Below are 20,317 nucleotides of genomic sequence, written 5' to 3' on the forward strand. Positions count from 1 at the left end.
CCATCAGCCGTGCCAAGATGTGTGCTTTCCCAACACCACCAAGCAAGGAACTCCGTTCCGACACTACCTGGAGATAGGATCAGATCCCATAGAATAAGGGCTCGGTCCTACAAGCTGGTCCTCCCCCACTTCAGCTGCCAATTGCAAGCCCAGGTGCTTGTGACCAACTGGCTATAGATTGTTCAGTCCTCAGAGAAACAGGTTGCTTACAGGTTTATTATAAAAGGGCATAAGCCAGGAACAGCCTGATGGAAGAGCTGCACAGGGCAAGGCTGGGGAAGGAGAGCGGAGCTGCCATGCGCTCCATGCCCAGCACCTCCCCAGTTCACCAACCTGGAAGCTCATCAAACCTTTTTATTTAAATTTTTAAATTGAATTTATTGGTTGATAAAATTACATAGGTTTCCCCATAGCCAGTTTGGCTCAGTGGATAGAGCGTTGGCCTGTGGACCAAAGGGTCCCAGGTTCAATTCCGGTCAAGGGCACATTCCAAAGTGCAGGAAGAAGCCAATGATTCCCTCCCATCATCGATGTTTCTCTCTCTCTCTTCCTCTCTGAAATCAATAAAAAAATATATATATTTTTAAATATATATATTTTTTAAATATTTTATTGATTTTTTTATAGAGAAGGGAAAGGGATAGAGAGTTAGAAACATCGATGAGAGAGAGAAACACCGATCAGCTGCCTCCTGCACACCCCCCCTACTGGGGATGTGCCCGCAACCAAGGTACATGCCCTTGACCGGAATCGAACCCGGGACCCCTCAGTCCAGGCCGACGCTCTATCCACTGAGCCAAACCGGTTCGGCAATAAAAAATATATTTAAAAAAATTAAAGAGATCAACTGAAGGACTGATATGCATGCATATAAGCATAACCAATGGACATAAGACACTGGGGGGTAGGGGAGGCCAGGGGATTGTCAAGGGCGGGGGAAAAAAGGAGACATATGCAATACCCTTTGTAATACTTTAAGCAATAAAAAATAAAAATAAAAAATTATATAGGTTTCAACTGTTCACCAAATCTTATTGAAGATTTAGAGAGCTTAACCTGTAGTCTCTCCCTGACCTTCCCAGAGGTGGCTGGGAGTTCCCCTCAGTAATCACCTGATCTTTCTGGTGACCAGCCCCATCTTGGGTGATCGCACTGGAAATTCCAAGAGTTTTAGTAGCTCTGAGGCATGAACAGGGACAAAGATCAATACATATTGGACCACACCCGTGCATCTGGCTAGTACCTCCAGCCTTCGAGACTCCTCACCAGCCTGGGACAAGGCTCCCTTTAGGACCCTTACTCTTCTCCAGAGCTCCCCAGCCCCACAAAACCACGAGCTGTCCTCTCAGCCTGCACCCTGGGTGGTGAAGCCAGATGTCCTGCGTTTAAGGACCAGCTGTGCTGCTTTCTGGCTGTGGGACCTTGGGCCAGTGACCTCCCATCTCTGGCCTGTTTCCTCACCTGCAAGCCTGGGGCACCTGCCTCACAGGGTGGCTGTCGGGACAAGGGGGTGAGGCAGGCAAGCCTGAGAGAAGCCACTGCAGAGGGTGGCTCTTGAGTTACCTCCGTCAGCCACGAAGCCTTCCCTGACCCCCTGCTCCACGCACCCCAGCTCTGTTGCCTTATTTCTCACTGAACTAAATTCTTGCCCACGTCTGTGGGGTCATCGGAGTTCCTTGCGCCCAGCACTGCCATGGCTTTACCCTGGATGCTTGTCTAGTGGACAAATGTTGGACAGTTGGAAGGACTGACCATACCACATTTCCAATGACGTGCCAGGCCTCCCTCTCCCCCCTCTCTGGGCCCGGGGGGCTGACCAGAACCCAAGAAATCAGACAGGAGTCTGCGTCGGCTGCTTTATTTAAGGACTGGTGACTAACAGTCCCCAACCCAGCCCCTCCCTTCTCTATAAAAGCAACTACACATGAACCGGGGCCCCCCTGCCAGGGCCCAGCCAGGGGGCCAGTGGTGCTGAATCTCAGGCCACAGTCCTTGGAAGGCAGAGGCGTGCGGTCCAGTTCACACGGGCAAGGTGCTGGGGAGGTGGGTGAGGAGGCGGAGAGTCCTGAGGCTGTCTCTGCTGGGCTTGCTCTCACCCAGGATGTCAGGACATTGGCCCCCGGAGAAGCCAGGGCTCCAGAGCCAGGGGGTCAGGGGCCAAAAGAGGGAGCAAGTCAAAGGGCTTTTGGAGCCAAGGGAGGCAGTTCAGACCTCTGGAGCCCCCTGCCCATGAGCACACCCCCATGGCCACACTTGCAGTCACACATTCACATCCACATTCACTCCATACACAGGCAGGGGGCTGCGAAGGCCCTGGACCCACACCCTGGACCTCAGGAATGTCTCTGGATTGGTACCCAGCGGGCTGGTCCTCGGCAGCGAGTCTGCAAAGGGGGTGGGTCCTCTCTTTTGCTACTGATTGGCGGCCTCACAGGCATCTATCCAATCACTATACACGTCCACTGGTTCTGACAGATCTAAGCCGTTGGAGTCAAGGGCAACTGCCAGCATCCGACACCTCCCCTTTCCCGTATACACCTCTGTTGCTCACGCTGATGTCAGCTAGACCCCTACCCTGTGCACTATCACCCGCTTAAGCAAGCAGGTAGCACCCATTCCTCTGGGTGGCCAAGGCCCTGCACAAGATACACAACAAGGCCCGAGATGCAAGGGCTTATTCTACCCTGCGCAGGGCAGCCCTGACCACCCCATCCCCACCCCCTGGATAAAGCCCATTTTCCCAAGGATACACGTGATGGGTGTCTGGAATTCCTCTAGGCACACGGTACAAGAGATGACTCCGGTGTTACGGGCACGGTCCCTGGAATGGGAGGAGATGGAGGGACTGATAAGCAAAGAGGCCTGTATCTAAGGGGGAGCCAATTCCCACCTGAGGGCAGGGGAGGCCCCGTGAGGCAGGATTCCTGGCCCCCACCCCACGCTCACATTTTCACGTCACAAGATTTCTCGTGGTTGCAGAAGGGGCAGGTGAACTGGGTCTCTAGAGTGCCTGTCATCTTCTTCTTGGGGGGTGGCTTTCGTTTTGACTTTCTGCGCCCCATGTCTGCAGGAGGGTGAACCTGTGGGGGGAGGAGGAAGATGTCAACGACTCACGGGACCCAGGAGGCCCTGCAGGGGCTGGCCACAGTGAAAGGGGGACTTGCACAATGGCTCTCTCTGAGGACATCAGACAGTTCCAGTGCACTCTGGGTAGAGGGGGTGAGAGCAGGTTCTAGATTCTAACCCTGCCCCAGCCCCACTTACTACATGACCTCACGTAGGTTACTTAATCTCCCTGTGCCTCAGTTTCCTTATATATAAGATAGAGATGAGGTTGCTACCTCAGAGGGACTCACAGACTGCACTGTATATGGCCCATCCATCGCTGGCACCTACACAGGAGGCCGCTGTTCCCGGTGAGGGTAACACGAGTGACTGACAGGCCAGGTGTCCAGGGCTGGGCAGAGCTGAAGTGCTCCGGAGCCCATGATTTTAGGGGCAGCTGCTCCTCTTATCAAAGGACATGCAAGGACCCCCCAGGAGGAATGACACTCAAGGGATTTGACAGAGCCTCCGACAGGCTCCCTGGGCAGAAGAGGGGCTACTGGACAGAGAAGTGTTTCAAGCGGAGAAACGCCATGTAGGAGGCTGAGGGGCAGGTATCTGAGTGCTGGGCTAGCGGCTGGGCACCAGGCAAGTGGGGGAGGGGCAGGCTGAGGAGGGAACAGACGGGAAAGTTTCAAGTGTTTAGCTGGATCCTGACCGCCAGGGAGAGAAACAACAGCCTCACCCTGGGCTTTTAAGGGACTGAGGAATACGGGTCAAAAGTCTGGACAAAGATGGAAGTCAGAACTGGGACAGGGCTGTTTGGGGAGGAGAGAGCAGCTGGCAAGACTGAGGAGACAAATCAGTGCAATGAGTGGGTATGCGAGGACGGAAGAGTCCAGAAGGACCTCCAAGGTTGTGATGGGCGGGGTTGTGTCGAACACAAAAGAACAGTGTTGTTAAAAATGAGTCAGGTGCCACTGGGACATACGTCTTGGAGGCAGAGACCACTGAACGAATCTCCACGCCAGGCGCTGGGCTCAGGGCTCCGCATTCACCATTCCTGAGCCTTCCAAGGAGCTCCCCCTCCCTCCCAATCACACTCTTTCTCTCTCTCTCCACTGCTGGTTCTAGGATCATTCCTCCGTGACAGGGGAGGTCGGCAATCTGCCAGAAGAAAGACCAGAGTCTCATTCATATTTAGCAATCACTTTCTATGTAACATCCTCTCCATTTTTAAAAATATATATTTTATTGATTTTTTACAGAGAGGGACAGAGAGTTAGAAACATCGATGAGAGAGAAACATCGATCAGCTGCCTCCTGCACACCCCCTACTGGGGATGTGCCCACAACCAAGGTACATGCCCTTGACCAGAATCGAACCTGGGACCCTTCAGTCAGCAGGCCCATGCTCTATCCACTGAGCCAAAATGGTTAAGGCACATCCTCATTCATTTAAAAAAAATGATTAAAGCCTGGCCAGCGAGGCTCAGTGGTTGGGTGTCAACCTATGCATCAGGAGGTCACTGTTCGATTCCTGGTCAGGGCACATGCCCAGGGTGCAGGAGGCAGACAATCAATGATTCTCTCTCATCACTGATGTCTCTATCTCTCCCTCTCCCTTCCTCTTTATTGATATTTTATATCAATAAAAATATATTTAAAAAATTTTTTTTTAACTTTTCATTACAGTTTACATTCAACATTTTGTATTAGTTTCAGGTGTACAATATAGTGGTTAGACAATCATATACTCTACAAAGTCTTCCCGATATTCCAGTGCCCACCTAGCACCATACAGTATTACTGACTGTATTTCCTAGGCTGTACTTTACATTCCCATGAGTATTTTGTAACTCCCAATTTATATTTCTCAATTCCTTCACCTTTTTCACCGAGCCCCAATCCCCCTCCCCTCTGGCAACCATCAGTCTGTGTCTGCATTTATGAGTCTGTTTCTGTTTTGTTTGCTTGTTTATCTTGTTCTTTATATTCCACATATTAAGTAAAATCATATGGTATTTGTCTTTCTCTGACTTATTTCACTTGGTATAATACCCTCTAGGTCAGTGGTTCTCAACCTTCCTAATGCCGTGACCCTTTAATACAGTTCCTCACGTTGTGGTGACCCCCAACCATAAAATTATTTTTGTTGCTACTTCATAACTGTAATTTTGCTACTGTTATGAATCGTAATGTAAATATCTGACATGCAAAATGTATTTTCATTGTTACAAATTGAACATAATTAAAGCATAGTGATTAATCACAAAAACAATATGTAATATATGTGTTTTCCGATGGTCTTAGGCGACCCCTGTGAAAGGGTTGTTCAACTCCCAAAGGGGTCGCGACCCACAGGTTGAGAACTGCTGCTCTAGGTCCATCCACGCTGTGGCAACATCCTCAATCTTAACTGAGGATGCGTCCAAGTCACTGAGTAAACAAAAACAGCTGGCAGAGAACACCAGCAAGTCCCCAGGACCACCCATGCGGCTTCCCTCCTTTGCCTTGGACGAATGTCCACAAAAAAACAATTTGTGTCTCTACTAGATCATTAACAAACACACTCCCATCATTAAAAAACAAACAAACCACCACAAAACAAAACACCTCCTTCTCTGCGGGCGGGCGTTTCTAGTAGAGCTGTCTGTTTCCCTCCCATTCTCTCTCTCCCACCTGCCTCACGCTGGGGCAGTCCCCACCCCTCAGGGCACTGGACAAACTGGTTTTCTCTTCCTGCCCTTTCATGGGACCCTCAGACCTGCACTCTTACACCCCTGATTCCCTGGCAGTTCCTTTCACTCTCAGCGGCTGCTGACCTCCCTCACCCCCAATTCTCTAATGAGGAGCCCACCAGCTCCATCTTTGGGCCCCTGCCTCTGCCGACACTTACCTCCATGGAGATCTCACCCAGCCTCAAGGCTTCAGATGCCCCTTCTACACAGATGCCACCTGCCTCTCTGGCCTTGCTGTGTCCTTTGACCCACAGACTCGCCCCTCTACCTGTCTTGGTCACACCTCCATCTGATGCTAATAAACATTTAAAAGCAACCTGTCGAAAACTGAGCTCCCGACACCTTAACCTGCTCTCTCCCGGTCTTCCCCATCTCCGCAGACAGCAAACCCATCTTTCCAAAAACCCCGGGCTCATCCTCGATCCCTCTCTCTCTCTTACACCCAGCTCTTATCTGATCCTGTTGCTGCTGCTCCTCTAAAACACATTCAGAACCTGACCACCTCTCACCACCTCCAGGGCCACCGTCCTGGTCTGAGTCCAGAGTCGCGGTCACCTCTGGCCTGGATGATCACAACAGCCTCCTCACTGGTCTCCCTGCATCTCCACATGCAAATCCCAGGAGGGCAGGGACTTTTGGCTTTTCTTCGTATCCTCAGAGCTGAGAACTGTTCACGGCACAGAGCTGGCGCTCAACAGATACTTACTGAGCCAATGAGTGAACAAACGAATGCCAGGCCCGACACCACACCACACAACGCTGCAATCAAGGCAGGCAAGGTTTCTGCTCTTGTGAAACTTCTATGGTCGTGGACGAAGACAGACCCTGAACAAGTTAACTAATGAGGGAAATGACTCCAAATATTGTTAAGCCCTGCAAGGCTAACCCCAGGGCAGGTGAAACACTCCCGGAACGGGGGCTGCTTCAGATGAGGGCAGAGTGGGAAGCACCCGCTGGTAGGTCACTTCCGATGAGACCTGAATGACCAGAAGTCACCACACAAGGCAGTCTAGGCAGAGGGAGTAGCAACTGCAAAGGCTGCGAGGCAGACGCTTAGAGAGAGAGAGAGAGAGAGAGAGAGAGAGAGAGAGAGAGAGAGAGAGGCTGGTACAGCTGAAGCTCGGCGGACAACGGGGAGATGCGGGGAGATGGGTATGAGATGCGACAGAAGCGGAAGAGCAGCAGCCAGACCCCACGAGGCCCTGCAGACTTCAGGAAGGTGCGGTCGGTTCTGCAGCCCATGCTCTCACCTACCAGGGCAGTTTCCCCCAAAGTCCAGCCCTGGGTACCACCTGCAACAGAACCACCCGGGCGCCCTCAGAAAAGGCTGATTTCTGGGCCTCGCCCAGATCCACCCGCGCTAGGATGTCAGTTCTGGGGGGGCCGGGCCGTGATCCGCCCGCTGCTGAAGCCCAGCAGGCGCAGTGACCGGTGCGCATTAAGCGCTCAGTAACTACGTGCTGAATGAATAAATGAGTCTCCCAAATCAGAAGCTACACATGCCCCGCCCCCCCCGCCCCCCGCCCCCCGCATCTCATTTTACCCGGTGACTACAGTAACCCACCCACCCCACCACAGAACTGGGGGCTGAACTGCCAGAGCCCCAGGGGTCTCGGCCGGTCCTTCGGTGACGACGACCAAACGCGCCGACGGAGGGATGGGGTGGGGGGTGGGGAGTCGGCCTCCGATCCCGCCGAGACTCTAGAGGCGGAGGGTGGGCGGTCCCTCCAGGCTTACCCAGGCTTCGGCGGCGCCTCCGAGCAGCGCGCTCAGCCGGCTGGGACCCGGGGGACTCAAGCTCCCTGACGGGCCACGCTCCCACCCCCGGGCCCTCGGCGCCTCCTCCGGTACCCCGTGAGCGGCCCCGAGTCGAAGAGCACCCTGCCCGCCCGGCTCCAACGCCCTCCCGCGAGAACCGTCACCTGCACGAGCCTTCCCTCCTTGCGACAGCCTCGTTCACCCGGGAGACAGTGACTTCCGTCTCTCAGCGGAAGCGGAACCTCTTATCCCCTCACGTCCCGCCCACCCGCAGCGGGATAGCCCAATAAGCAGGACCCGCCTCCTCCTCCAACATCTCTGTGCGCATGCGTACTCTCATGGGGAGGGGAGGAGAGGGGAGGGGAGCTCACGGGAGTTCCGCAGTGCGCCTGCGCGTGGGTTCGAGCGCGAGCGAGTACTACTTCTCTGCATTTCCCGCGTTTCGGGGGCGTTGGGGCCGGCTGGCCCTGAGCTGGAAAGGTCTCCTGTCCTCGGTCGCAGTATCTTCCTGGGGGTGTCTCGCTTGCCTTTCCCGATTCAAGCCCCAGCCCCTCGCAGCCCACCCAGCTCTCCCCACGTGGGACACATTAAACTATCCTGGTGCTGGGGACTCTTTCCCCCTCCCCACGTGGGAGTCTATGCTTTTCTTCAATCAATTTCCACCTTTGCTATAAAAAATAAAACAAAATAAAATATCCCGGAGCTAAGGAATTGCAAATACTGGCATGGCTGGATCAGGGGGAGGGGGGAGCTTGTAAGACGCTGTTCTCCAACTTTAACAAGAACCTTTGGATCTTGCTACAGTTCTGCGTTTGATGTTTAATCATCGGTGACCTTGATAAGGACTGTTTCATTGGAGTGTTCAGGAAAATAACTTGCAATATGTATGTCAAATGGACCTATCTCCAAGGTTTCCACGAGGGGGCAGTGTTACTCCTGGAAGTGCCTTTCTGGAAGCCCCCTTCTCAGTGCAGGTTACAAACCTGAACACACACAGGTGGGGTCGTACAATGACCCGCTGCCTTGCAACTTGCTATTTCCACTGAATGGTCAGTACACATACAAATAGCGCTTGTTTTCAGTAGCTACATAATTCGTGGTGCCACTCTGCCATGGCATATGGACAATGCTCTATTTGCGGAAGGGTAGTTTTTCCCTGCCCCCTTCCCTGCCTTCACAGCTTTATTGAGATACTAGAGGCCCTGTGCACGAATTCGTGCACAGGTGGGGTCAGGTGGATGGGGCTGGGGGTGGGAGGGCATGGGAGGTTGGCCTGCCAGTCCCTATGGGGTGGGTGGGGGGCTGATCTGGAGCAGGGCTGGCTGGGGGGAGAGGCTGCAGGCAGTTGTCCCCCATGGAGGGGACAATTTGCATATTAGCCTTTTATTATATAGGATAATCGACAGACCATAAGCTGCATGTATTTAAACTGACATTTTATGTCTTGACATATGCATATACACGTGAAACTATACAATCAAGATAGTGAGCCCTAACTGGTTTGGCTCAGTGGGTAGAGTGTTGGCCTGCAGACTAAAAGGTCCCAGGTTCAATTCTGGTCAAGGGCATGTACCTTGGTTTCGGGCACATCCCCAGTAGGAGGTGTGCAGGAGGCGGCTGATCGATGTTTCTCTCTCATCGATGTTTCTGACTCTCTGTCCCTCTCTCTTCCTCTCTGTAAAAAATCAATAAAACATATATTTTTAAAAAAAGATAGTGAACGTTTCTATCACCCCAAGAAGTTTCCTCCTGTTTCCTTGTATTCAGTTCCTTCCCTGCCCCTAGCCCAGGGGTGGGCAAACTTTTTGACTCGAGGGCCACAATGGGTTCTTAAACTGGACCGGAGGGCCGGAACAAAAGCATGGATGGAGTGTTTGTGTGAACTAATATAAATTCAAAGTAAACATCATTACATAAAAGGGTACCGTCTTTTTTTTTTTTTAGTTTTATTCATTTCAAACGGGCTGGATCTGGCCCGCGGGCCGTAGTTTGCCCACGGCTGCCCTAGCCCCTGGCACCAACTGATCTGTTTTTATTTCCTATAGCTTTATGTTATTTCAGAAAGTCACATAAACAGAATAATACAATACGTAGCCTTTTGATTTGGCTTCTTTTACTCAGTTTACTACCTTCGAGTCTATGTTGTATCTATCAGCAGTTTGTTCCTTTCTATGTTGAGTTGTATTCTCTTATGAAGATACTAGAGGCCCGGTGCACGAAATTCGTGCACTGGGGACGGGGGGGTGTCCCTCAGCCCAGCCTGCACCCTCTCCAACCTGGGACCCCTCGGGGGATGTTGGACATCCCTCTCACAATCCAGGACTGCTGGCTCCCACCCGCTCGCCTGCCTGCCTGCCTGATCGCCCCCTAACCACTCCCCTGTCAGCCTGATCGACGCCTAAGTGCTCCCCTGCCAGCCCGATCACCCCCAACTGCCCTCCCCTGCTGGCCCAATTGCCCCCAACTGCCCTCTCCTGCTGACCACCTTGTGATGACATGAGGGCAGCCATCTTGTGACCACATGGGGGTGGCCACCTTGTGCGAGAGTGTGATGGTGAATTTGCATATTATCTCTTTATTATATAGGATACCAGCCTGTTTATCCTTTCAACTACTGCTGGACATTTGGGATGTTTCCAATTTTGGGACAATGATGAATAGAACTACTATGAATCGTCTCATTCATTTGTGGGAATACTCATTTTCATCTTCTACTTTTTTATTTTTACACTGAAATATGTGATCCCTCTGGCATTTATTCTAGTATATGGTTGGAAGTAGGGTTCAGGCTCTGTCTTCTGGGCAAATCAACAAGGCAAATTATACATTTTCTGTAAAGTAGCAATACCACCTTCAACCTACATCACATTCTCGTGTGTTCTTGGAATTTCTGGATTCCCTCTGGACATTTTCCTGAAGCCAATGTCGGGCTGGTTTTTATATTTTTTAATATTTTTAAAATATATATTTTTTATTTTTAGAGAGAGAGGGAGAGGGAGAGAGGAACATCATTGATCGACTGCCTCCTGCACATACCCTTCCTGGGGATCGAACCCGAAACCCGGGCATGTGCCCTGACCTGGAATCAAACCAATTGAACTGGTAAACTCCTGGTTTCTGGGTCAACACTCAACTGCTGAGCCAGACCACCTGAGAGCTGTGCTTAATTTTAGCAGGGCAGTGTTGTGCTGTTTTGATGACGGTGCGTTTTGCTGTGTGGTCAGGCAGGTCTCTCACCTTCTGATTCATGATTCTTGGAAGCTGGTGAGGGGGTGGGTGTGGCCTGACTCTCTGGAGACAACCTGTTGCTGCTTGAGGGTGATGGTGCCCGTTCTGGCACTCTGCGTGCAGAGCGGAGAGGGGCCTGATAATATCCGGGATGATTGAATCAGAAGTGGTTTCTTAAGAAGAGTGAGAAGAGTAGTTTCTGCAACTGCCCTTGGAGCTCTGTCATCTTAATCCTTGCAGATGAGAAGGCATCTTTCTAACCATGGCTGTGTGCTGACTGGCATTGCTCCCGGAGCCGGACCGAAGCTGCCTGGGCGTGACCGTCTGCCCTGCCTTGTTCTTCTGGGCGCTCCGGTGCCCCCAGCTCTCTGCGGAGGACTCGGTCTTGGCGCTCGGTAGAAGTCCTTGGCTGTTGTGGAGGAGGGGGCACCCGCACCGCTGCCACTCACTCCCTGTGTCAGCTTGGATGTGTCACTTCTCCTTTCCAAGCTCTGGGCCCTGTGAACCAGGACATCGGGCTAATTCCACGCTTCAGGCCCTGCCAACAGGACACTGGGCTGACCTCTGATTCAGACCCCTTCCTGCCCAGAGCCTCTGAGTCAGTGGAAGAGGCAGGGTGGCTGTGAGCTGCCCGGACTGTCACGGTTACGATTGAGAGTCTGCCAACTCCTAGGCATGACCTTGGGCATGGAATCCGTTCAGTTTCTGTAATGTCCTCTGAGAAGCAAGGTTGATTATGGCCCTTCCCTCGCAGGTCAGGATTGGAAGTGATTTTTTTTTTTTTTTTTTGGCATAAAGCTTGTCTGGTAATAATGCCAGCTGGGTAAACTCAGTTGGGAAGTACTTAGGGCTGGTCTTTGGGTAAGGTCGCTTTGCTTAATTTTAGCAGTAACACGTGTACCTTGTAACAAATTCAACACTATGGACAACTCTTAAGTAGCCCATGGGAGGTGCCCCTTCCCCGAGGTCCTCTCCCAGCAGTGACCTCAGTTACCTTTTTTCTAGGGCCAGTGGCTCTCAACCTGTGGGTCGCGAGCCCTTTGGCGGTCGAACGACCCTTTCACAGGGGTTGCCTAAGACCATCCTGCATATCAGATATTTACATTATGATTCATAACAGTAGCAACATTACAGTTATGAAGTAGCAATGAAAATAATTTTATGGTTGGGTCACAACACGAGGAACTGTATTTAAAGGGCCAGAAGGTTGAGAACCACTGGAGGCTGTTGGCGTCCCTGCCCTGTAGTAGCTGAAGCAGCAGTTGAGGGCAGACCAAAGCAGTTTCGGTGACTGGCCTGGAGCTGGATGGCTCCGGCTGTCTCTGGGTGGCTGTTACTCAACTCTCCCCAAAGGGGAACTGGGCTTCTCTGCAGCCTTCAGCTTTCAGCACTCACCATAAGAAACAGGCCTGAGCCCTGCCGGGTAGCTCAATGGCTAGTGTCGTCCTAATACACCAGTGTTGTGGGTTCGATCTCAGGGCAGGGCATACAAGAAGCAACCAGCGACTGCATAGATGACTGGAACAACAAATTGATGTCTCTCTCGCCTTCCTTCCCTCCCACTCTCTCTCCCTCTCCCTAAAACCAATCAATCAATCAATGAAAAATGTTTTTTAAATCCTCTTTTTTTAAAATATATTTTATTGATTTTTTACAGAGAGGAAGGGAGAGAGATAGAGAGTTAGAAACATCGATGAGAGAGAAACATCGATCAGCTGCCTCCTGTACCTCTCCTACTGGGGATGTGCCCGCAACCCAGGTACATGCCCTTGACCGGAATTGAACCTGGGACCCTTGAGTCTGCAGGCCGACGCTCTATCCACTGAGCCAAACCGGCTTCGGCTAAATCCTCTTTAAAAAGAAAAAGAAACAGGCCCTCAAACAATTCCACTTCTGAACTTTTTTTTTACATACATATTTGCACAGATCTACAAAAGCCTGGGTCCAGGAATGCATACAGTTCCACAGCTAGGTTGGTAAAAGGAAAAGATTGGAGATTTCACCGGGGCCCCAGCAAGGAACTGGTGACCTAAGTGGAAGCTTCATGCCTGTTAAAAGGAACAGCTGCAGAAAAAGAAAAAGAACAAACAAAAAAAGAACAGCAGTCCTGCTCTTCGGAATGTGTCTTGTTTATTCTACAAACATATCTGCTCATGCAGGAAACAGGGGCAGGGTCATTGCGTTGTTCGAGGAGGGCAATTGGATGTGATCCTGGCAACCCTTAGCTTAGGAGATGATTGGTCAGATAGGCAGTGGATCAGGCACACAGTTGGGCCTCCGTAGCCGCAGAAAGAGCCGGAAGCCACGGAGAGCAGATAGGCAGATCTCCAGGTGTAACAGGCAGGGACACGAAAGTGCAGAGAAAACCTTTGGGATATGGGACATGCTTATTCCTGTATCTAAATTGTGGTAGGTGTTTATGGTATTGTATGCTTTAATTTATTTTTTTTAGAGAGAGGAAGGGAGAGGGATAGAGAGACAGAAATATCGATGAGATCCTGCCTCCTGCAGGCCCCCTACTGGGGATCGAGCCCCAAACCCAGGCATGTGCCCTGACTCGGAAACCGATAACCTCTTTATTTCTTGGGCGGATGCTCAACCACTGAGCCACACCAGCCCGACTGGAACTGTATGCTTTTAAATGTGTCAATTCCACCTAAATAAAGTTGGTTTGAAAACAAAAAACAAAAAAACCACACAAAACAGCCAGGTGCAGATCAGTGAGAAGGGAGACAAAAACATTCACATTTGCCTTTATTTGCATAGAGACATCCGGAAGGAAACAAAGCCTTTATAAAAAGTTGTTTCTTTCTAGGAGAGGGGGCAGGAAAGACAGGGAGGAGGGATGGCGACTTCTCCTTGCTATACACGTTAGGTTTTAGAGGCATAGGACCGTATTAGCCGTTTCATGTTGAAATGGACAAAATGAGCGCTCTGTTACGGACGGCTGAATTGTGGTTAGGTAGAAAGAAGAGTCGTGGTTAACTAGAAAGCGGTGCAGAACTGTGTGAACGCGGTGTTGTCTTGCATAAAGAGGGATGTTTTGCTGGTGGAGGCACCAGTGGCGGGGGTGGCTGTCCCTAGGGAGGTGGCTGGGAGAGGAAGGCTTGTTTTGTACCATTTTTTTCCCTGTTTGGTCTTTTTTTTTTTTGTGCAGCAAAGCAAGCAAGAATTTATTGACCGCAGCACAAGCACACCCAGGACAGTGAAACAAGGAGGGGCTCGAGGAGGCACTTTTGCAAGGCTCACTGGGAAGGCAGAGAAAAGGGGACTGAGACAGGTGCAGGGGGTTAGCCTGGGACGAGCTGCTGCTAGTTGCTCCCCCGGCTGCAAGTCTTGTGGGGTCCCTTAGAGTTTAGGAGAAGCATATCTGTGGAGAAGAGGAGGGAGGGAATGGTGCGCCCTGTTCAGGCCTTCCTTAAAATCATATCCATGTAGGGGGCCAGCTGGCTGTGGATGGGGTTGAGAGATGGAGTTACAGGCCAGCAAGGGGTGGGGAGCAGACACTCTAGAACCCAGGTGATGCAACTCGCCAGGGTCAGGAAAGGGACATTTGCAGTCTTGCATCTTTTTTTTTTTTAATGTTTTTATTGGTAACATTTTTTTTTTTTTTAGAGAAAGAGGAAGAGAGAGGAAGGGAGTGGGGGGAAGGAAGTGAGAGAGAGGGAAACATTGATGAGAGATAAACATTCATCGGCTGCCCCCTGCATGCTCCCCCACCAGGACAGGCAACCCCCGGCGTGGGCCCTAACCAGGAACGGAGCTGGCGACCTTTTGGTGCGTGGGACGACGCTCAACCAACTGAGCCACACCGGCCAGGGCACGTCTATTCTTTTATTGAATATTTGGCAGTGACGGAAGGATGTCAAGTTCCCGCTCAGCAGAACCACAGGCCCCTGAGAAGTCCTGCCCAGGGGGCGGGGGTCCCAGGGGGGCCCGCCACCCCCCAGGCAGGGAGGTCTCGCTGCCTCGGGCCCCTCAGGAGTGCTCGCGCCGGGCTTGCCTGGGCAGTTTGGTCTTGAAGAGGGACTTGCCCGAGGCCTCGATGTAGGTGATGCTCATCTCTTTGGGGCTGATCTCCAGGTAGGTGAAGCCGCCCAGGGAGTCCTCCACCCCGTAGTGGAAGCGCAGGTAGCCGCTGGGAACCTTGCGAAAGTGCCTCTTCGAGGGGTCCATGAAGTTGCCAGCCCCGCTCAGTATGTAGCCGATGCCGTTCTCATCCTCAAGGTACTGTGGGTGGAGGACTCGGGGTCAGGGGAGCCCCCAGCCCCTCGGGGAGGCCGGCCACGGGCTTTGTGCCCACCGCTCGTGAGTCCAGGGTCTCCAGTCACTTTGGGCAAGCAACATAACCCCCCCGTGGGCCTCAGTTTCCCCACCTGTAGGAGTGTACTGATCTTACTTCACAAGTCTGCACTGAGTAAGCGACTGGCAACTGGTAGCTATTATGATAGCTTTTGGGGAACTGTGGGCTGTTTCCCTGGTTGAAGACCATAGAGTTTGAGGGAGAGTGACATTTGGGAGAACCCCAAACAGCAGGAGGATCCCAATGTGTCATGTGGCACATCCACTGGGGAGGTGGCCCCTGACCTGGCTCCCCACCCAACCCCACTTGCAGGTCCCTCACCTGTAGGTTGTGGTCGTGGCCACTCAGGTAGGCGGTGACCTTGTACGTGGCCAGCAGTGGCTGCAGCTGGCGGACCAGGCAGTGGGTGGGCCCATGCTCAGCAATGGACCAGACCGGGTAGTGGCCGGCCACCAGCACGTAGTCCTCCTTGGCCGCCGCCAGCTGCTTCTTGAGCCAGGACAGCTGCGTGCGGGCCATCTGTGGGTCGCGGGGCCTCTGCGGCTGCTGGCTGAGGAAGTCGTCCGAGTTGCCGCACAGCGTCACGGTGTCCAGCATGAAGATGGCCACGGTCACATTGGACCGTGGGATCTTGAAGCGCAGGCGATAGTAAGGGCTGGGGAAGTTCCTGCGGAGGGCACAGGGGTGGGGTGCACACACGTCGGGTGGAGAGGCCCCAGGGTCCGCTCAGGCCAGTGGGCCCCTCCGTGCCCCTGAGCGAGGCTTGGGGGATGGGTGGGGAGCAGGCTCACCAGCGCTTGGAGATCCTGGAGTAGGCGATTTGTGCCGAGACGTTGCCCAGATGGTCATGGTTGCCAGCCAGCACGTACCAGGGCACATTGCGGAGGGAGGGGTCAGAGAACACATCCTCAAAGGTCTCCTGCAGCAGACAGAAAGGGCACCCCCACCCGGGGGTCAAGCAGCCACCCCAATGCCCCCTCCAACTCAGGAGCCGAGGACAAGAGAGACCCCGAGAGCTCTAGGTCCCCACAGGTGTCGGCTTCCCTCTGCCTCCTTCAGAGTCGAAAAGTTGACCACGGCTTCTCCACGTGCCCCCCGCCCCCACTCCAGTGCCACACACCTGGAACCGCTTGTCGTAGGCATCATGCACGCCAGTGAAGTAGAAATTGTCCCCCAGCGACAGGATGAAGTCTGTGCCTAGGATCTTCGCCGTCCTGGCAATCTCCTTGGCGTTGGCCGTTTCCCGGGCTGTGTAGAACGGGGCATTGGGGACCCCGCCCCAGTCACCCACAGCCACAAAGCGCAGGATGGGGGCAGTGCCATCAGCCAGGGGCAGCACCAGCAAGGCTTGCAGGACGAGCAGCACCGTCCTTGTATCCATCTGGGAGGCGAGAGACAGGTGTCTGGGGACCTGGGCTGAGGCGTGGGCAGTAGGCTCTTGAGACAGCCCCTTGCCCTGCTGTGGCCCAGCGGGAACCCCCCGGGTGCCCTAGTTCCCTGGACTTCAGGGCAAAGTTGGCTGGGAGGGTGAGCGGGTAGGTGGCATCCGGCCAGGGGCCGCAGGGAGGAGAGGCCACGCAGGCCCATTCTGCCCTCCCTCATCCGGGACCCAGCACTCACCCTGGCAGAGGCACTGGCCAGCCACTTGGCACAGTCCAAGGGGCAGCTGCGTTACAGGGCAGGACTGGCCAGGCCACCGAGCCTTTATTCTCTGGGGCGGAAATGGATCATTCGTGAGGATGAGGCAGTTTCTCCAGGGCTGTTCCAGAAGCCCTCCCCTTGGGTCATGTGAGCCTTGGAGTTCCCCAGCCACGGGCGGTGGATGGGTGGGGGTCTGGCACACAGTGTAGCCCCACCTACCACCGGCGTCACGGCCTCGGACCTGGGAGCTTGTCTGTGCTGTGGGCCCGAGGTGCCGCTACTGCCCGCTGTGTGTGCCCCAGCCAGACACCTCTGGGTGTCCGCGTCCTGCCCTGTCTGGGCGTGTCTGAGCTGCCGAGGTCACACGTCTGCCCTGTGCCTGGAGTCCCGTGTCCCCCAGCAGGCGAGGCCCAGGTGTCTGTGAGGTGCCAGAAGCTGTGGGGGGATGGCTTGGGAGTCCCTGTTTTGTGCCTGGGTGGTGGTGTGTGCCTGCACTGTGTCTCTAACGTGAGTTGTGTGTGTGGTGTGTGTGGTGTGTTTGATAACATCTGAGTGTGTGTCCCAGGGTCACCCCCCTTTGCCTCCCAACAGCAGGGTCGCCCTTTTCCAGGAAGTCCTGCCCACACCTTCCTCCCCTCCCCTCCCCTCCCCTCCCCGCCCCCAATCCTGCAGGAGGAACCCAGGCGGAGGCAGCTGATGGCGCTGCATGTGACCTCGGGCTCCTAACCCTCACCCCCGCAGCCGGGCCGGGCCGGGAGGCTCTCCCAGCAACCCCAGCCCCTGGGACAGGCGCCGGGGCCCCTGCACGTGTGGCCGGGCTGACTTACCCTCACTCCCGGCCTCCCTCTTCTGGCCGGATCTGTACCTGCACACTCGGGCTGCTGCTTGCAGCCCCGCAGGGTGCACAGGGCCCCTGGGTCACCCCGCACGGCTGGTCGTCCCCGCCGCAGCCCAGGGTAACAGGAAGTGGGTCACCAGGACCCGGGGAGACCCCTCCCAAGGGAGTCGGCCGGCACGTCCACACCTGCAGGGCGGGTCTCACCTGTGGTTGGCTGGGCCCGGGTCAAGGTCAACGCCAGGCGCTGGGGGAGCCGCGCTGCAGAAGTGGGGGCGCTCGCCGTGGGGGGCTGCCTCGCGTTCAGGGGGCGGCGGCCCAGCCTCCCGGCCACCCGGCCCGCGGCCCCGGGCGGGCCCAGGTGTCGTCTGGGGCCCCGCGCTCGCACCTGGCCCGGGGAGCCCCGCCCGGAATCCTGCCCGGCCGCCCCGCCGCACGGCGCTGGCAGCGCAAACACGATGGGGGCCGGACGGCGGCTGCGGGCCCGGCTTCCTCCCCGCTCCCCCACCTGCCTTCACACTTGGGGCGCCATAGCGCTGGGTGGGGCCTCGGCCTGGGCTGGGCCACCGTCTAGTAAGGAAGTCTCCACCCTCAGTCTTCTGGTCTTTAAAATGGGCGTGAGGGCAAATGAGTCAAATCTTCCTTAGAAAGAATTCCAGGTCATGTCAGTAAAAGGCCCCTCCAGGAGCCAGAACTCAGTCCTTCCAGCCTCCTTTTGTTTAAAATATATTTTTATTGATTTCAGAGAGGAAGGGAGAGGGAGAGAGAGATAGAAACATCAATGAGGAGAGAGAATCCTTGATCGGCTGCCTCCTGCGCGCCCCCCACTGGGGATCGAGCCCACAACCCAGGCATGTGCCCTTGGCTGGAATCGAACCTGGGACCCTTCAGTCTGTAGGCCGTTGCTCTATCCACTGAGTCAAACCTGCCAGGGCCCAGCCTCTTTTTTTTTTTTAATATTTTTATTGATTTCAGAGAGGAAGGGAGAGGGAGAGATAGAAACATCAATGATGAGAATCATTGATCGGCTGCCTTATGCACGCTCTTCCCCCCCCCTCCCCCCCCAAGTGGAGATCGAGGCGGCAACCCGGGCATGTGCTCTTGACCAGAATGGGACTCCGGACCCTTCAGACCAAAGTCTGATGCTCTATCGACTGAGCCAAACCAGCTAGGGCTCAGCCTCCTTTTGAGTGTGGACAGGGCTCAAAAGTTATTGACTCTCATCCAGTGAATAAAGCATGGAAAAGCAAAGCTGGGACTGCACAGTGGAGACACCCCGCGGACACCACCTTAACCAGACGGCCCTGGCTAACTCCGAGCCGCAAGCGCTGATATCACGGCCCTGATAGGATGTAGCGGGGAGGGCGCCCGACCTCTGGGGTTTCTTCCCGCAGCCCGTGGCCTCGGGCTAATGATGAGCACAATACCAGATACCTTCGATGGAGGGACTTTCTACAGAAGAATCCGGGCTCTGCAAACATGTCCCAGTCATGAAAAAGGTAAAGGTCTGAGGCGTGTCCAGACTGGATGAGACCCCACAGGCGTGAGGACACAATGATATGTGGGATCCTGGGCCAGAAAGGGGGCATTGGTGCAAAAACTGGTGACACCCAACCAAAGCCTGCAGGTTTGTGAATTGTAACACAAGCAAGAAACACAATTTCTTAGTAGTTACAGGTGGTTATGGCTACAGGGGGAACACTGAGGACATAGTGAAGCCTTGCTTGGCATTAGATTTTACAACTCTTCTATAAATCTAAAATATTCCAAATTAAAATAGTTTACTTTGAAAATGGGTATAATCCAAGAAACCTAAGAATGTTTTCAACATGTATTAAGCACCCACTGTTTGCCCAGTACCGGCTGACACAGCAGTGAGAGCACAGGCAGGAAAACCCACCCTGCTGGGGCTGACATGCTGGAGAAACTTACATTCTAGCCATTAATGGCTCTCCTTTCTTTGGGGGTGGGCGTTCTCTTTCCATTTTATAATTTACTAGAGGCCCGGTGCATGAAATTCGTGCATGGGGGTGGGGGTCCCTCAGCCCGGCCTGCACCCTCTTCAACCCAGGACTCCTCAGGGAATGTCCGACTGCCTCTCGGGATACCTAACCGCTTCTGCCTTGCCCTGCACCCGGGACCCGGGCTTCCCGCCGTCTGGCTGGCCGCAGGCACCCAGGACCCGGGCTGGCTGCAGCCGCAGGGAACTGTGGGCAGGTGGCTTTGCCCAGGCCACAGCCGCAGGCGCCCAGGACCGCAGGGCAGGCAGCTTGTCCCTCTCCTGGGCCGCAGCCTGGCTGGTCCCCATTCCTCTCTCCGCAGTGTTGAGTGTCTGAGCCTTTACGGTGTGATGGCGTGAGGGCATGATAACCATTTGCTTATTAGCTCTTTATTATTTAGGATGTACTGTATGGAGTGTTGCTTTAAAAGCCCTGTTAATTATTTTGCCCGCAGAACAAACACAGACTTCCTTTTAACATATCTGTGGTCAAATGGAAACGCAGGAAACGGACCTCACTCCGGGTCAGGGAAGGGGCTGTTTTCTGGGGAGACAGGCAGGGGAGTGGAATCGGGGTGGGGGGACAAAGAGGTTGGGCAGAGGCTTCCACTCCATCCCTACTGTTTCTTTGTGTGGTTTTTGGTTTGTTTGTTTGTTTTCACAAAAAAGGAAAAAAGAAATGATCAGAACCAATTAGGACCAAATGTTAACATTTGCTTCTTCACATGGTTGGTACAGGAATGTTTTAGGAGTAATCTATGCTTTCT

General features: G+C 53.9%; 2 protein-coding genes across 10 annotated transcripts; both read right to left on the minus strand.

The window, feature by feature from the left end:
• Nucleotides 1–1,842: 1,842 nt before the first annotated feature.
• Nucleotides 1,843–7,814, minus strand: ELOF1 (elongation factor 1 homolog). 5 transcript variants are annotated; one of them, XM_036314298.1, is made up of 4 exons: nt 7,709–7,814; nt 2,947–3,080; nt 2,751–2,821; nt 1,843–2,477 (listed from the first exon to the last, which is right to left on the minus strand). In XM_036314298.1, exons 2-4 carry the CDS (start codon nt 3,060–3,062, stop codon nt 2,413–2,415), a joined length of 252 nt encoding a protein of 83 aa, XP_036170191.1. In that variant the 5' UTR covers nt 3,063–3,080; nt 7,709–7,814; the 3' UTR covers nt 1,843–2,412. The 5 variants fall into 5 exon arrangements, with proteins under 5 accessions (XP_036170191.1, XP_036170193.1, XP_036170195.1 ...); XM_036314300.1 differs by lacking the exon at nt 7,709–7,814 and adding an exon at nt 7,524–7,655; XM_036314302.1 differs by lacking the exon at nt 7,709–7,814 and adding an exon at nt 6,493–6,611.
• Nucleotides 7,815–14,586: 6,772 nt separating this feature from the next.
• Nucleotides 14,587–18,090, minus strand: ACP5 (acid phosphatase 5, tartrate resistant). 5 transcript variants are annotated; one of them, XM_036314771.1, is made up of 6 exons: nt 17,759–18,089; nt 16,696–16,786; nt 16,196–16,456; nt 15,867–15,994; nt 15,397–15,742; nt 14,587–15,002 (listed from the first exon to the last, which is right to left on the minus strand). In XM_036314771.1, exons 3-6 carry the CDS (start codon nt 16,454–16,456, stop codon nt 14,751–14,753), a joined length of 987 nt encoding a protein of 328 aa, XP_036170664.1. In that variant the 5' UTR covers nt 16,696–16,786; nt 17,759–18,089; the 3' UTR covers nt 14,587–14,750. The 5 variants fall into 5 exon arrangements, with proteins under 5 accessions (XP_036170664.1, XP_036170665.1, XP_036170666.1 ...); XM_036314772.1 differs by lacking the exon at nt 17,759–18,089 and adding an exon at nt 17,544–17,696; XM_036314773.1 differs by lacking the exon at nt 17,759–18,089 and adding an exon at nt 16,958–17,134.
• Between the last annotated feature and the right edge of the window lie 2,227 nt (nt 18,091–20,317).

Source organism: Myotis myotis, unplaced genomic scaffold (genome assembly GCF_014108235.1).
Source record: "Myotis myotis isolate mMyoMyo1 unplaced genomic scaffold, mMyoMyo1.p scaffold_m19_p_6, whole genome shotgun sequence".
Lineage (NCBI taxonomy): Eukaryota > Metazoa > Chordata > Mammalia > Chiroptera > Vespertilionidae > Myotis > Myotis myotis.